The sequence below is a fragment of the Colias eurytheme genome, chromosome 31 (genome assembly GCF_061535395.1).
Source record: "Colias eurytheme isolate Ceu_HAF_F1 chromosome 31, ilColEury1 Martin Lab GWU primary, whole genome shotgun sequence".
NCBI lineage: Eukaryota > Metazoa > Arthropoda > Insecta > Lepidoptera > Pieridae > Colias > Colias eurytheme.
The window spans coordinates 668914-686878 of NC_143010.1; the positions used below are offsets into that span (position 1 = coordinate 668914).

A 17965-nucleotide genomic window follows, 5' to 3' on the forward strand; every position below is an offset into this window, starting at 1 on the left:
CGTTTATTTACCATTGCTTGGACTTTCACCTTAGAGTATTCATACAATAATTGCACATATTTAACATCAGTTAAAGCAGTGCTATCTTATTGCTATTGATTTGTTGTTTTGAAAGCAAAAGCCGACCTAAAATTTTCAATTTGATATTTATATATTGTATACTGGCAATACTGAATTAAATATCACGGTCTTGGTTAGAAAAAAAAGAGACCTGTCATTTTCAATTTGTCAAATGTCAAAAACATGATTGATTACTCATTTTTGTTTGTATTTTGAATACATACCTAGGTTACTAGGTACCTATGTTATGCTATATCAGAATAAATAATCTTACAAATTTTATTGATCTTATAGACTTGGAAAGATAAAGACATGATCCAAGAAGACTTAATTAATACTCATAGTTATTTTTAAGCTGTAAGAATTGTGTACCATGTTCAAATTATTAGATTTTAAGAATAATAAAAATGAGTCGGTGTGATTTTAAAATAGTTTTATTAGGCAGCGAACATGTAGGGAAGACAAGTTTGGTGTTAAGATTCGCTAGTTGCAGATTTAATGCTACAACGCCTTACCAAAACGTAAGTTAATTAAAATAATTATTTTGTTTTGTAAACAAATGCAATGTCATGGTATTAAAAAAAACATGTTTCAATTACCTATCTTGATGTTTATTTGCGATAAATTTATTTCGTCAGCTTGACGAATTATTACGTCAATCGTATCAATAAATTAATACTATTCTGTGTGAATTCATCTAAGTTAAGTTTGAAAATCAAATTTAAAGTGACTTGGAGTTGGATATGATGTGAATTATTCTGAAAAATAATTAGAAAATAGTTGTGTAGTTTTTATGTTATTGTGAAGTGAAATTTCATTGGTAATATTCAAAGATATCAAAATCGTCGCCTTACTCCATGACGTGACGGTTTCGCCATGACGCGACCTTGTAATTTTACTCTCAACGCGCCTTGAACTTCAAAAATTTACACACGGCTTGCAAAATAATGAACATGTTTCAATAATTAATTTTTATTTTAAATTTCATGATATGGTGTAATATTTTATTTTGATATTTTAATCATTAACCTAATTAAATGTTTAGTCACACATTTAATTGTTTTATCTCAAAATAATATTATTAAAAAAAGACTTGTTGCACTCCGGGAGTGCCGGCAGAAGTGAAAACTTGATTATTAACGTTGAGCATGTTTGATATTTTGGAATGGTATCCGTCTTACGCTTTTTCGATCAGGCCACGTGACCTGACGCGAGTTTAAGATTTTATACCCATTACAGAAAAAGTGCTCAACGCTGCTAAAGAAGTTTTCACTTCAAAAAAATTTTTTTTTTTTAATTATATATCGCTTATACTTTCAGACAATAGGAGCAGCATTCTGTGCAAAAACTATGTATGTGAATGGAAAACCATTTAATGTAGGAATATGGGATACTGCAGGCAGTGAAAGGTATGTAGTTTTGATTGTGTTATTATGTAAACACTAGCTTGCCACTCGCGGCTTGGCCCGAGTTTTAGAACGCGCTAATCTCGGGAACGACTGGTCCAATTTGAAAAATTCTTTCGGTGTTAGATATACCGAGGAAAGCTATACAGGGTGTAATCGTTAAGTGTGCACAGGCGATTATTCCGTTACCATTACAGATATCAAAAAACTTTTAACAGATATCGAAAGTACTTAAATAAATTTTTAAAAATAAAACAAGAAATATCTAAAAAATTAACCTGAAATCCTCCCATACATTTAGTATGAGATATGAATATCCCATGTACATTTAATATGAAAGATTTTAGCTTTTTCTTTCTTTATTTGGGTTTCTGCTTTAATTACTTCCCAAATTTGAAGGGAAATGGTAAATAGAGCTCCTCATTGTATTGCACAATGAGGACGTCACTATGTATTCATAGCAGATATACGAAAATCTGCTATGAATACAAAATGTATGGGAAATAAATTGTATGGGAGTGTTTAATGTAACATTTTTGGATATTTCTCGTTTTATTTTTAAAATTTAGTTCTGGCCAACAGGAGTGGAGCACTGCGGGTAAAATCGCAGGGCACAGCTAGTATTGTATATAATAAATAAAATGATATGATATTTTCAGATATGAAGCAATGACGCGAATGTACTACAGGGGAGCGCACGCAGCGATCGTTTGTTACGAGCCGAGTTGTATACAATCATGGGCTCGGTTGCGACATTGGTTGCAAGAATTGAGGACTGTTGAAGAGGTACATAATATTAAATTAAACGAACTCAAACATTTATTTATTCAATTATACTTCTTATAGAAGCACTTTTGAATCGTCATAACTCATAACATTTTTTAACAATTACCACCGATTCGGAAAGCAGTATCTATGGAAAGAAGAACCGGCAAGAAACTCCATAGTTGCTCTTTAATATTGTTAATATGCAATGAGTTTATTTTGCGGTAATTAAGAATAGGATTAATTTTGCGCCATTTTGTAACGTTGTGGGGTTTGTGGTGTTGATTCAATTATGTTTAAATTTAAATTGTATGTAAGCGTCAGTAAATGAAATAATTCATTGTCCAAATACGAACTAGATTTCTAAAAAAGTTATTTTAAACTAGCTGTGCTCTGCGGTTTTATCCGCAGTCCTCTGCTCCTGTTGGTCTTAGCGATGATATATGGCTTCCTCAATGAATGGGCTATCTAACAGCGAAAGAATTTTTCAAATCGGACCAGTAGTTCCTGAGATCAGCGCGTTCAAACAAACAAACAAAACTCTTCAGCTTTATAATATTACTAGCTTACCGCCCGCGGCTTCGCCCGCTTTGTCTAAAACCTAATAAATTACATATATACTAAAACCTTTCTCTTAAATCACTCTATCTATTAAAAAAACCGCATCATAATCCGTTGCGTAGTTTTAAAGATTTAAGCATACATAGGGACAGAGAAAGCGACTTTGTTTTATACTATGTAGTGATACATAATAATATTTTATATCTCTTTTTCCAGGACTGCAAAGTATACCTCTGCGGTACTAAAAAAGATTTACTCGACTCGGCCATAAACAAACGGGAAGTGCCAGAAGACATCATTGAAACATATTCACAAGGTCTACATGGACACTTTCTAACAAGTAGTAAAACTGGTGAAAATGTTGGTAAGTATTAATATTTCTTAGTTATGTAGCACTGAAATGATTAATAAATGAGAATTTTTTAAGAATATAATAAAGTCGATCGCGCCTCGACGTGAAAAAAATCAAATCATTTATTATTTAGAAAGAAAAAAAATCCGCTTAAATCCAATTTAAATGGAACTTTGTACTAAAAGTGAAGTCCCATGTCCCCTAGTGGGATAAGGGGCAGATGCATTATTTATACATCTGTTTCACTGATCGATTTTCTTTAGGGACAAGTAGGTGATCAGCCTTCTGTGTCCTACCAGACTGAGACATTTCGTTTTTCGTCTCCACCGGAAATCGAACCCAAAACTTTGTACACTTATCAACAATCGATACAATAATTACTTCTTATAAAAGTATGTTCTTTATTTACTATGTTTATTCATATAAATAATTAAACGTTTTCAGAGGAACTCTTCCAAAAGATAGTCGAAGATTGTGCGGCGGATATTCGAGTAATGAAAGACGTAGAAGAGACAAGAGTGCAGTTGCAAAGAGAAGAAGATAAAAAGAGAGATTATTGCTTCTGTTAAAATATTGAGCAACATTTTGAGCAACATGTTGTTGGATACTGTGTTGTATTTACAACACATTTGCATGTTGAAAAGTTGAGTTTCGGATTTGAGCTTAATTTGAGTGCGATTCAAATGTGATTTATAAAATATTGAATATTTATTAAACTACAAAGTTGTGCACAGATGTTGGATTTAAGCGGCATTTGAGCGTGATTAAGCTTCATTTTGCGTGAGCTATACAAAATTTTGAACGTTTATTTAGCAAGAAGAAGTTGAGTTTAAGCGCAATTTAAGTTTGAGTTGAGCTTTATTTAACCGTGGTTTAAGCGAAAATTGAGCGTGATTTAGTTGTCATTTTACATGATCTATGAAATATGTATTGAGCATTTTTTAACCACAAACTTGAATTAACTTGTACAGTTGTTAGGAATATGTTGCTGACAACTTTATGTTGCAAAGTTGAGTTTAAGCGCAATTTCAGCAAAATTGAGCGTGGTCTGAGCTCGTTTTGAGCGTGATTTGAACGAAATTTGAGCGTGATTTCAGTGATATTTAAACGCATTTTGAGCTCTACACAAAAAAGGGCTTTATGTATTTTAGTTTGGGAAGTGTCGTCCGATTCGTTTATATTGTGAAAATGTATAAAAAAAATTGCGCCAAGTTCTATTTAAGTTGTTATTTCTTCGATATATCGATTGTATTAAAATAAAGTATTTTCCAAATGTGATCACTAAAACAAAGCTTACTCTGTCCCTATGTCCCTTTGTGTGCATATTATATCTTTAAAACTACGCAACCGATTTTGATGCGTTTTTTATTGATAGAGTGATTCAAGAGGAAAGTTTTTGTATATAATTTACAAGATTTCCGCCCTCGGCTTCGCCCGCGTTTTCAAAGTAAAACCCGCATAGTTCCCGTTCCTGTGGGATTTCTAAGATGAAACCTATCCTATGTGTTAATCCAAGTTACCCTATATATGTGTGCTAAATTTCATTGTAATCGGTTCAGTAGTATTTGCGTGAAAGAATAACTGCAAGCATCCACACACACATACACACATCCTCACAAACTTTCGCATTTATAATATTAGCAGGATTAGGTTTTAGACAAAGCGGGCGAAGCCGCGGGCGTTAAGCTAGTTGTAATATAAATTTGAACAATGCAAATGGTTTGGTTATTAAATACAAACGAACAAATAAAATGTCCTCAATATTTCTGTAAATGAACTAATTGTAAATAATCAGATCAAAACCAAAGATACAATTAATGAAAAATGTGATAATATAAATAACTTTTCTAATTTATCCGTTATGCCTAAATGGTTGTACGGATTTTGATAAAATTTTGCTAACTGATAGACATTTGTATAACGGCAACTAGTGTAAGATTTAATTTAATTGTTTAGTATGTTTGGCTGCATGGTGTTTAAATAACTGTATCGATCTCAGTTAAATTTTTGGAAAAGGTAGCTCCCTGTTCCAAATGATTTGATTTTGAAATATATGATAAATTTTATGCTTTATTTACCATGTTCCATATTACAGGGTGTCCCACAATCGGTATACTAAGCGCGAAGGGACTTGTAGTTTTGCATACACTGATCACGTAAAAAATACTTAAACAACAAAATTACGTTAAAAATTTTTTGCTAAATTTTTTCTTAAAATTCTTCTTCTTTCTTCTTTCTTTTCTTCTCTAGCTTCGCGCAGCCGGCATATACCGCTTCGCTAATGTGAGCATTTTGTCTATGAAAACATAATCTTAAACGATAGGTCGTTATGGGTGTACACTGTACACATAGAGTTTTAAGAATTCATCTATTTGAAAAAAAAATGCGTCTGGAATTTTATAAGTATTTTTTACGTACTCAGCGTATGCCAAACTATAACCTCCTTTAATCTTAGTATACCAACAGTGGGACACCCTGTATATCTTACGTATATAATTTATTATATCATCTAGACATAGATTTAAAATATTTGTGTAAGGTTATTTTTTATTAATTTAATATAAGTATTTTTTTATTTAATGAAACTGCAGGCAATATACAATAAGAACTTCTAATGTTTTAATACTTATTCTGTTATCATCAGGCTATTTAATAAGAGAGAATAGTCAAATAAAAATGTCAAATTGTAAAATTTTACTTAAATCGGTTCAGCATTTCTTAAGTTATAAAAAGTGTAACTCGACTTAGTTTTATGTAAACATTAATATATAAATAAAATGGCTGCGTTACATGTGATTTTAATAAATTGATATATATTTTTAAATGGTTTTTTATTTAATAATCTTGAAATATGGTAATACTGTGATAGTACTTTCAATATCAGGCCCCCTAGACAAGTGGCTTTCTAATAGCGTTAAGTTCAATAGAATAGATTGTGAATGTATGAGATTGACGTAATCAATCGTCGTCGTCGTCGTAATCAAACGTCAATCTCATACATTCATAATCTATTCTATTGAACTTTACGCTAATAGAAAGCCACTTGTTATAGGGGGGCAGTTCAGTTTAAAGTTATTTTGTATCTGTAATAGTTACGGAATAATCGCCTGTGCACACTTAACGATTACACCCTGTATATCATTTCTGTTTCCCCCTTGGTTTCCCCCCAATATTTCTACCTAGTTTTAAAATCTCATTCAATATTTTCAACAACAGACAAAAGACAGATGAAAGTATTATGACAAACGCACGGATCGATTTGAATAATATATTTATTTACCAGCATCAAGAATATATGTATAAAAAATTACTATTCGTCACTTATTCGTTAACACTTATGATTTTTTTATGCACTACTGCACTAGCGGTCAAAGACGCCACATTCACTCGTCGGTCGAGAACGGCGACCCTGCTAAAGTTTGGAAGTTCTTAAAAACCTTAGGAGTTGGCTGTAAAGATCCCAAAGCTGATTTTAAAAATTTTAATATTGAATTACTCAACCAATTTTTTGCTGGAACTCCTCACTTTGATAACACTACTAAAGTTATGACTATTAACACTCTTTCTTCTATTCCAACTCCAAATTTTCCTCCGTTCTGTCTGAATCAATTTACTAGCAGTGATGTTAAGAAGAATATCATGTCTTTGTCATCTAATGCTGTTGGGAGCGATTGCATTAGTCGTAGCATGATCCTACCTATCCTCGACATAGTCGTTCCTGTCATTACCCACATTTTAAACCATTCCATTTCCACGGGTACCTTCCCCACGGCCTGGAAAAAGGCTAATATTATTCCTCTCCCAAAAAAACCTAATCCTTCTTCTTTTTCCGATTTCCGACCTATCTCCATTTTGCCATTCCTGTCCAAAGTCCTTGAAAAGTTAGTACATAATCAATTGAACATATTCCTTAATAAGAACAACTTATTGAATCCTCTCCAGTCCGGCTTTCGTCCTGGTCATGGTACGGCTACTGCTCTCACTAAAGTCACTGACGACATTAGATTTGGCATGGACAACAAGCAGCTCACATTGCTTACGTTACTGGATTTTAGTAACGCCTTCAACTCCGTTGACTTCGATGTCCTTGTGAGTCTGCTTCGTTCACTTAACATTTGGAGATCCAACTAGTATTGATTGGTTTCATAGTTATCTAGGTGGACGCCGGCAAAGGATTCACAGCGATGATGTCACCTCGTCATGGTGTGATATTCAAGCTGGTGTTCCTCAAGGTGGCGTTTTGTCTCCACTCCTTTTCACTATTTTCATTAATTCTATCTCGAAATCCTTATCTTCTCTCTACCACATGTATGCCGACGATGTCCAAATCTATACCCAGTCAACTCTTGCTGAGTTGCCGAACGCTATTCAAACAATGAATAATGACTTGAACTCTGTTGTTGAGTGGAGCAACCAGTTCGGATTGAAAGTCAATCCACTAAAAACGCAAGTCATCATTGTTGGTAGCCCATCGCTAATCGCGAAGGTTGACTGGGTTTCGCTTCCTTCAGTTCATTTGTGCGGCGCTCAACTACCCTACAGTAAAATCGTCAAGGATCTCGGCATATATATTGACCAAACATTGTCTTGGGATCCTCAACTGAAAGAAGTGAGCAGGAAGCTGTTTGCCTCCGCTGGTGCTTTGCGACGACTGCGTAATCTTCTACCCATTCCGACAAAGTTAGCGCTTGCTCATTCCCTTCTCCTGTCCCACCTTGACTATGCTGATACATCCTACCTTGACCTTTCTGAAGCCCAGTTGGATAGGCTGGAAAGACTCCAAAACTTCTGCATCCGATTTATCTTTGGTTTGAGAAAATTTGATCACGTCTCCGACTTCCGTAAGAGACTGAAATGGCTCCCTATCCGACTGAGGCGAAACTCCCATATCCTTCATCTTCTGTACTGTGTGTTGTTTGATCCAAAAGCTCCAAGCTATCTTCGAGAGAAATTCAAATACTTGAGCTCGAGTAATCTACGCTCCTCTACTAACCTTTTACTTCTGATTCCGGCTCACAAATCAAAATTCTTTCACAATTCGTTTGCAGTTCGTGCGGTTCAATTATGGAACTCTCTGCCCACAAAGGTCAGATGTGCTCAAAATTTGAACGCTTTTAAATTGTTATTAAAAAATTATTATCTATCTCTTGTGTAATTTTGTATAGCTGTCGTATTTACGTTTATTTTTATTTCTCGTTTTATTCTATTTTTCTGATTCCTTCTTTTCTACATAGTTACTAATATTTATCATGTATATATGTGTGCTATGGATATATATTTGTATATGTATTTATGTATTTATTTTATGTATTGTATGTAAGTGTATGTATAACTATTTATTATAATTATTTTCGTATTTATGTATTTATTTATTTCATTATTTTTATGTATTTTATATTACTATTAGTAAGTAGTTAGCTTTGTATATGTTTATTTTGTACATTTTTCAATGTGTTAGTATTGCCTTATTTTTGCTCACCCACATCACATTGTTAAATTTCCTCTGATTGTTGGGTTGCCTGGTAGATATCGCTACCTAGCGATAAGGCCGCCCTTTGCTATTTCTGTAGTTTTGTCTTTGTTATATGTATTTATGTATTTTCAATGCAATAAAGTATAATAAATAAATAAATAAAAATAAATAGCGGTCTGCCCCGGCTTCGCCGGTTTTTCGTTTTCTCTCCATAAAAACCAGCCTCGTTATTCAAGGAATATTATAAAAAAAGAATTAACGAAATCGGTTCAGCCGTCCAGTTATAACCCTTATTAAAACGCTGGGAGCTATACTTCCCACGTCTCAGATTGAAGTAAATCGTGTTTTATTTTTATATGCTTAAACCTAATGCATTGTAATATTTATCTACGCAATCTTAACATTTCAGAGAACTGTTTTTCATGGAAACACTTTTCAGAGAATTATTACATGTCATGGTAAACACACGTCAAAGTCAGGTGACGTGATTTTGCAGCCGAAAACGACCGTTATTTTTTAGTTTTTGGTGTAGTGCTCAAAAAAAATTAGATAAGTAGATTTGAGTTCTAGCTATGTAAACTAGACTATATTACGGTTGCGTGAAACGTAAAAATATGCCCAGAATCTTTCGTTTATACCTTGGTAGAGTCGATTGAAATTAAGTCTTTAAGTGGGAAGATATCATCCCAGTGTTCGTCACTGCACACGACATTCGGAAATTCTATATATAAAATCTGTGTGTCTAAAAAAACTTTTTAGTTGGTATAAGCAACTTATTTATTGTTATTCGTTATTTCCTGATCAGATAATTAGAAATCTTAACTCAATACATTAGTATTTACCTATTGTTTTCATTTTGTTTTAGAAAAATGCCATTTTTATGTTGAAGTCATTCATTTTTCAATTCCCGAATTTTTCCCTCAGTAAAATAAACTTGCATTGATGAGTACTTTCACCTCCTTTATTAAAAAACTTGATATTTATAATTTTTTACGATAACATTAAATTCACAAGTGGAGTCAGGGCAACTAACTAGTGTTTTAAAATATTGATGTCTGGAGTGGACACTGGGAGCTATAGTTCCCACCTATCCAAACTTTTTACAAGAGAGAACAGATGACGGGATATATACTTCCCACCAAAAAAAGGGTACTTCCCCCCCACTAACCCCTTTTTTGTGTGTATTTTTGAAATCTACGACCCAAAATTACCCAGGAACGTATCTTACTATTTTGTTAGCTCCTCCACAGGCTCGCGTTTGAATAAGGGATAATCTACCAACACATTTTGCGATTCATTTTTATGTACATATATTATTATAGATCTATATTACTTGCTCTGTGTTATAGATTTGAATGCTATAAAACAATAACAAAGACGGATATTATTTATAAATGAACTATCCCATATTCCAAATAACAAAAGAAAATTATTAGATGCTCTTTTTGAAGTCTATATTTATATGTAATAAAAAATAATAAGATCGTAACGGTAACTCGCGTGGTACTTACATAAAAGTAGGCCATACTAGTTACTATTGTAGTATTATATTATGTGTGACTATAGTAATCCAGACTGTAATCTCTGTACCAAATTTCATATAGTTCCATGATTGTTTGAAACAGTTAGAATCATTTAGAATAGTAGAGGTATTGTCATTTTCACAGGCGAGGTCGCAGGCCGCATCATGCAATTTTGGGCGGGTTAATGTAATTTTTATTTATAACTTAGTCCGGAAATAAGATTTTATCTATACTAATATTATAAATCGAAGAGTTTGTTTGTTTGTTTTTTTGAACGCGCTAATCTCAGGAACTACTGGTCCGATTTGCAAAATTCTTTCGGTGTTAGATAGCCCATTTATCGGGGAATCAATATATCATCTCGCTAAGAACAACAGGAGCGGAGCAATGCGGGTGAAACCGCGCGGAACAGCTAGTTGTATAATACACAATATGTATTATTTGCGCCTCCCAAACCGTACTCGTCAATTCCCCTGTGAACCAAAGGATTATTTCATGGAATAAATTCACAAGCTGACCCTTCAATTTCAAGGATGAAACAATTTTATGACATTGAAGAATTTATGACTTTTAAGTAGTGTAAACTGAATTGTGTGTGATATAATCGTGTTAATCGTAGTGCGTTCGCGTAAATGTGAAAATTGAATTGTGTGTACATTTAAATAATTAGACTAATCAACTTTCTTTTTCAATATTTGCACACCCAATCAATGGGTAGAATGTATTAGCCACATAATATTGTAATTAAAAACATCTATAATTTGTAACTACATTCATGCAAATAAATATAATTTGAATTTGATTCATCATTTTGCTTACAGAACACGGACAGAAGACCTTATCACTACAATAATTAACGAGTATACATAAAATAATAAAATAGTTACTTAGTTAAATAAAACTCGCTTTCGTATGACAAGATCATAGAATTATTATAGGTATTGTCACCGATCCTTGATAAGTGTAGTTACAAAGTTTGAATTAAATCCGTTTAGTGAGTCAAAATCGAAAAGGAAGGAAGCTAATGAGAGCGTGTTAAAAACAAAAAAAAGAGCGTGCGTGCCGAGCACACGTGTCAAAAGTGAAACTTCATGGCAAGATTCAAAGATACTGAAATCGTCGCATTACTCTATGACGCGCCCTTGAAATTTTACTATCAACGCGCAGAAGTTTCACTTCAAAATCGGCCTTTCCGTTTCCGATTACGGAAACTAACACTAATAACAAGTAATTGGAATAAACAAAAAACATAACTACCGGTTGAGGGAACGGGAAAACCCTTTTGATGATACAGCTTTCTTTGTGGTCTAATTATAATATGTTTACTCAAGTAGTTTTTTTGTAGCGTTCTATTACAGATAATATTATAATGCAGTAGGTTAGGCCTTGCCTTGGGTATCTTTGCAAGATTTTCTCACTTAAAAAAAAGGTAGGTACACACTACATTCTGAACTTTACGGTTTAATCATAAATAATTTTTAAGATAGTGAAGTCCCGTGTCCCCTAGTGGGGTAAGGCCGTTAAAAGGGGCAGATGTATTGTGCATACATCTGTTTCACTGATCGATTTTCTTTAGGCCTTAGGGACAAGTAGGTGATCAGCCTTCTGTGTCGTGCCAGACCGAGACATTTTTTTTTCTTTGTCTCCACCGGGAATCGAACCCAGGACACCTCGGTTCTACGCTCACGCGTCAACCACTCTACCAAGCAGGCGGTCAATGTTTAAGATAACTACAACAGAATTAATTTTTAATTTCTACCTAAAAATACATATTTGTAAAAAAAAATCGCTCAGATCCAGCAAGTTTTTTTAATCTTAAATAAATTAGGTAGCCTTTTCAAAAACACAACAAAACAAAAAAAAGACCTGTTAAGGAAGCCTATTTCTACTACTCAATTAACATATATAATATGTTATACCCATGACTAATGTATAAAAATCAGAAAATTTTACACGACCATAACAGCATATAAGTTGGAACTTCAAGTACAATATATTACTTAAACTTACCACAAGAGACAGCCTCCTTACTTACTCATTAATGGCGCCCGGTTTAGGGCTGTCGATTGACAGATTTATAAAAAGGAGTAGAATATTTATATGCAAGCTGCGCCTCGCGGTTTATCCATGTGCCATGCTCCTGTTGGTCTTATCGTGATGATAATTATTGAAGTGAAACTTTAGCGGCGTTGAGCACTTTTTCTGTAATGGGTATAAAATCTTAAATTCGCGTCAGGACACGTGACCTGATCGAAAAAGCGTAAGACGGGTACCATTCCAAAATCAAACATGCTCAACGTTAATAATCAAGTTTTCACTTCTGCCGGCACTCCCGGAGTGCAACCCGTCTTTTTATAACAAACAACGTCGGTAGTTGACTTCTTGGGGCTGTAATGTTATAGTGCAGGCAATGTCACATATCACTGTCCCCGGAAAATAAAATGATAACTGCCATTACCATAGTTTTATTGTTATGCCATATTTGAAACCTACGTAGCCTAATACATCTACACAATTTTTTTGTTGTAATTTTTCTCCTCTAATCCACAAAGTTATAAGATATAACAATGATATACACTGCTTTTTCCCAGAACATATTCGTACTAGGAAAAAAAAGATAGTAATACATCGAATAAAAATTTTCAAAGAGCATAACGAACAATATCGAACCTATGTAACAAAATATTCTTTAAAAATAACCCTGGGTAAATCTTAATCTAGTCAGGTGATTATTCAATTTGGCAATAATCGTTTCTTCTCAAGAGACTATGTAAATTTGTTGTATAATTAATACATAACTTATACATGTATATTTGTAGCTCTTCTAAAAAAGTTACGTCATCGCAAAAAAAAATATAGCATTTGAATAGAACAGGTGGATATCAAAACCAGTACATAATTAGTGTTTTATGCTAATAGTTGCATGAAGTATAATATAATAAAACTTTATTTAATTTTATACCTATATAAAATACATCATCAGTTCGTATATGTTCCCACTGCTGGGACACGGGCCTCCTATGAGGCTACAGGCCATAATCGACCATCCCGGCCAAGTAAGGGCAGATGTTCATTTAGTAAAACTTAGATTTTTGAGAAAGTCTTTTTCCTAACGATGTTTTAATAATAATAATAAAAAACACTTTATTGTACAATGCACAGATAAACAATACAATAATATACAAAAAGAATCTTCACCGTACAAATTGGCGGCCTTATCGCTTTGAAGCGATTTCTTCCAGGCAACCTTGGGATATAGGAAAATGAAAAGATTGAAAAAGGTAGATAGTGCATATACAAGGAGTGAATACAAATAAATATAATAGATATGAGTAAGTTATAAAATTACATATATAACGAAAGAAAGAAAAACGTGCAGAAGAGGATATTATATAAAAATTTCAGGAAGAGAAATAGGTAACACAGAACAGATGCAGAATGATTATGAGGACAGATAATATTTTTTAATTGCAGCTTTAAAACTATTCAAAGTTTGCGCTTGCTTTATTGCGGTTGGTAGGGAGTTCCACAATCTTACGGCTTGCACGGTAAAAGATGAATCATAAAATTTGGAGATGTGAGCAGGCATACAAAGCGTAAGATTGTTAGAGGAGCGCAAATTACATTCATGAGACGAGCCCATAAATATAAATCTCTTTTTTAAGTAGGAAGGAGTTCTGGGATCGAAAAGGATTGAGTACAGGAGGGACAGGAGATGCGTATTCCGGCGAAGGCGGATAGGAAGCCATCTGAGTTGTGAGCGGAAGTCTGAGATATGGTCGAACTTGCGAAGACCAAAGATAAATCTTATCGCAAAATTTTGGAGGCGTTCTAATTTGTTTAAGTGCTCCTCAGTAAGGTCTAAGTAGCTTGCATCAGCATAGTCGAGGATAGGAAGAAGCAAAGATTGTGCAAGCAAAATTTTCGTGGATATGGGCAAAAAATTGCGCAAACGTCTTAGCATTGCAGCAACACCAAAAATCTTACGACTAACGAGATTAATTTGCTCTGTCCAGGACAGGGTTTGGTCGAGAGTAATACCAAGGTTCTTTACAGTAGAACTGTAAGCTATTTGAACCCCCTCAATCGAGATCTTAGGTAGATCTGCAACAGAAACTCTGGAGATGTAATAAGGGCTACCTATTACGATTGCTTGGGTTTTATTTGGATTTATATTCAGTCCATATTTATGAGTCCAGCTTACAATAGTCCTAAGATCTTCATTTACACATCTTATTTCTTGTTCTAGACTGTCTATAGTAGAATGCCTATAAATCTGAAGATCGTCTGCATATAGATGGTAGAGAGAAGATATATTAGAAGTTATGGAATTGATAAAAATACTGAAAAGGAGGGGTGACAACACGCCACCTTGCGGAACGCCAGCAGTAACATCACACCAAGAGGAATACGTATTATCAACACGGATACACTGCCGACGTCCTTGCAAGTAGCTACGAAACCAATCCAACACTGCAGGAGATATATTAAGAGAACTAAGCACAGCTAACAAAATATCAAAATCAACAGTGTTGAAAGCATTAGAAAAATCTAAAAGAGTGAGAATTGTTAGCTGCTTATTATCCATTGCTAGGCGAATATCATCTGTAACCTTGACAAGAGCAGTGACCGTGCTATGTCCAGCTCGGAAACCGGATTGTAGAGGATCTAGGAGGGAGTTTCTCGTTAGAAAAGAGCACAGCTGCTGCTGCACCATTTTCTCGAGAATTTTAGAAAGGAAGGGGAGAATGGATATTGGGCGGTATTCGGAAAAACAGGAAGGATTGTTCTTTTTAGGGAGTGGGATAATATGAGCATCCTTCCATGCTTGAGGGAAACTAGCGGATGAAATAGAGAAATTAAGGATGTGTGATATGATAGGAGTGACTATGTCAAGGATAGGTAAAATCATAGCCCGGCCAATACTGTCACAGCCCATAGCATTCGAAGCAATGAACAATATGTTCTTCTTAATATCACTGTCAGTGAATGGTACGAAATTGAACGGTGGAAAATTGGGAGTTGGCAGAGAGGAAAGAAAGTTAATAGTATCACGTTTAGTGTTACTATCTAAAGGAGCAACGGAAGAAGTGAAATGTTTATTTAAAAGATTAATGTTAGTACTAAGAGGAACAGAATTATTACATGACTTACCAACCCCAAGAGATTTAAGAAATTTCCAGGTATTTGCTGTGTTGCCGTTCTCAACAGATTTATGAATGTAGCGTCGTTGTGCATCTCTACACATCATATTGCAGCGATTGCGGAGCTTCTTGTACTTCTCTCGATTGATGTCAGAGTTGTTACTTTTGAACCTGGCTTTGGCAAGGTTTTTCTTATGAACTATAGATTTCAGTTCATCAGTAAGCCAGGGAGCAGGAGCATGTTTAATTTTGATAGATCTAATGGGTGCATGTATATCAAATAACTTTATTATAGCTGAGTTAAACACTTGAACTTTGGAGTCAGCTGTGTCCGATGAAAACACAGAAGACCAATCTATTTTCCTGGCATCTTCAAGTAGACGCTCGACATCCATCCCACGAAAATTACGCTGCAGCAGAACCTTGTGCTTCTTTTTAGGAGGACGTAGGAGGTATGAAAGGAAGATAAGATCATGAAAGGAGAAGGCATCAGCGGAGCATTGTCCGTGTTTTGAAACATGGTCAGTGGAAGAAACAATGATTAAGTCTAGGAGAGAGGGATTACAGCCAGGAGCAAAGTGGGTAGGATCAAGAGGAAGTAAATTTAAGTTACAAGAGGATAGAACAGACGATAGTTTTCTACTGCGTGTGTCATTTTTCAAAAGGCATGTATTGAAATCGCCCATAATTAACACATGGTCATACAGAGGACGTAGGTTTTCTAAGGTTTTCTCAAAAGTAGGGAAATAGTTGAAAAGGAGAGAAGGAACGTAGAATACACCTAACAGGATTTTGACATTGGAAAGGATAATTTCAAGTAGGATGTACTCGGCCGCATCATCTGGCGGTGGCTGGGGGGATGTGCTTATGATGGAGAATGGTATGTTATCACGTAAGTAAATAGCAACTCCACCTCCGCCACGGCCGATGCGGTCGTTACGTATTAAGTTGAAGCCAGGAAGGGAATAGCTAGTGGAAGAAAGACAGGGTTTGAGCCATGTTTCGGAGATGAGGAGGGCGTGGATAGGAGTATTGGTAAATGATGCAAGTAAATCATTGAAATGAGCCGGAATACTTTGGGCATTTAAATGGATAACATTGAAATTTTTTGATACATTGGAAAATACCGCGGCAAGCGATTTGTCTAGAGCAACATAATCTGTGCTGAGGAAACTATCATTCAAGCTATTGCTCGAACTTTTTATACTATAAAAGGAATCACTGCATTCGCTATCACTAATTGAAGCAATAGTTGAATTTAATCAATATAATTTTATAACTAAATAAAAAGTACAATCGTAATAAAATAAAATTAAAATAAAAAATATATTTAAGTAAATAAATAATAAATACGTGTATAATAAATATATTAATAATATAAAAATTAAAATATATATATATAAATAGTTTTCCTATAACCGCCAGCAGCGCATGGAATAATGAGTAAATCACATTATAAAAACATACAACGGAACGGAACATATTATTAATTATTAAAAAATGGCAACATTGACAACCATGATTGACAAAACTGAGTTTGACAACTTTGACAGTTCACAATCAAAACAAAACAAAACATTGAAATGTCAATTGACATATTTTATGATTGAAATTAATATCAAAGTCAAGAGTGAACAAAATACAAAAATACACGTGAATAGAGGGTAAAAGAATAAGGAGCTATAATACCACAGCTTAAATAGAATTTTGTGAAGTGAATGAAATAAACAGATTAATAACTAGAGTAACAAGAATGAAATAAGAGGAAATATTATAGTACGGGTGCCGTGGTATAACCTCACAGATTTGAATCACCTTAAATTTCACTTTTTAACACGCTTGGGACGTGAGCCGGCTGTAGCCTTGGTGTCTTTAGCATTGTTGGATGCAGCAGTAGATTCCTCCGAGCTATCACAGGCGATTAAGTCAAGATCTTCGGATGAAACTACTCGGTGCCGGACTCCATCGGAGGTCCGGATGATAATACTCCCCTCATGCGTCCAACATCTTGGAATACCAAACTTTTTGCGTGCAGCCATAAAAGTGTCATGTCTGGCCTTTGTTAGATACTCCGAGACAGTAATACCAGTGTTCTTGAAACAAGTTTTAGAGAACCAAACATGATCCCTCATTGGCAGACTTTTAAATTTGACTACAATAGGCCGGGGCTTGTCGGTATTGCCACGACCCAAACGATGACAGCGACTAAAGCTTTCGGGTACAACATCAGGTTTTTTAAGCCGGTCAGCGAGCACTTTGGCGACCAGTGCAGCGGTATCTTCCTTTCTCTCCTCAGTAACTCCATGCACAAGTAGCATTTTGCGGCGAGATCGAGTTTCCTGCTGGTCGGATATTTTAAAAAGTAACTCAACTTGTGCGTGCAAAGTCTTCAGCGAGGTCATCACAAAAGAGCGGAATTCATAAAATTCAGAAGACACAACATTTGAATTAGGTGAAGTTGGTGCTGTTCCATGTAGGGTTTTTTCAAACTCTGCCATCTTTGAGGTGAATAATTCAGTCATCTCTGTCAGTGATTGCTTGATAGAGTCCATTGTGACTTAGTGGTTGATTAATATTTGAAAGTTGTGAAAAGTTTTATAAAATAACTTAAGGATATACGTTGCTGGTAGGTATAGATCTTATTAGATGTTTTCCTTCGCCTATTGGAGTAAACTGTTCTA

The 17965-nt window shown here is 34.7% G+C and overlaps 2 protein-coding genes across 2 annotated transcripts; one reads left to right on the forward strand and one right to left on the reverse strand.

The window, feature by feature from the left end:
- Positions 1-303: 303 nt before the first annotated feature.
- Positions 304-5954, forward strand: LOC149895328 (ras-related protein Rab-24-like). The gene is made up of 5 exons (XM_090119051.1): positions 304-581; positions 1381-1469; positions 2126-2252; positions 3009-3156; positions 3589-5954. Exons 1-5 carry the CDS (start codon positions 468-470, stop codon positions 3711-3713), a joined length of 603 nt encoding a protein of 200 aa, XP_089975177.1. The 5' UTR covers positions 304-467; the 3' UTR covers positions 3714-5954.
- An 11153-nt stretch (positions 5955-17107) lies between these two features.
- Positions 17108-17905, reverse strand: LOC149895329 (uncharacterized). Its single transcript, XM_090119057.1, has one exon. The coding sequence runs from the start codon at positions 17834-17836 to the stop codon at positions 17108-17110; it is 729 nt and encodes a 242-aa protein (XP_089975183.1). The 5' UTR covers positions 17837-17905.
- Between the last annotated feature and the right edge of the window lie 60 nt (positions 17906-17965).

Excerpts from the sequence above, each read along its gene's own strand:
- LOC149895328 (XM_090119051.1), top strand. The coding sequence starts at position 468 with ATGAGTCGGTGTGATTTTAAAATAGTTTTATTAGGCAGCGAACATGTA. Across the intron at positions 2,253-3,008 it reads AATTGAGGACTGTTGAAGAG|GACTGCAAAGTATACCTCTG; the intron begins GTACATAATATT and ends CTCTTTTTCCAG. Across the intron at positions 3,157-3,588 it reads TAAAACTGGTGAAAATGTTG|AGGAACTCTTCCAAAAGATA; the intron begins GTAAGTATTAAT and ends AAACGTTTTCAG.
- LOC149895329 (XM_090119057.1), bottom strand. The coding sequence starts at position 17,836 with ATGGACTCTATCAAGCAATCACTGACAGAGATGACTGAATTATTCACC.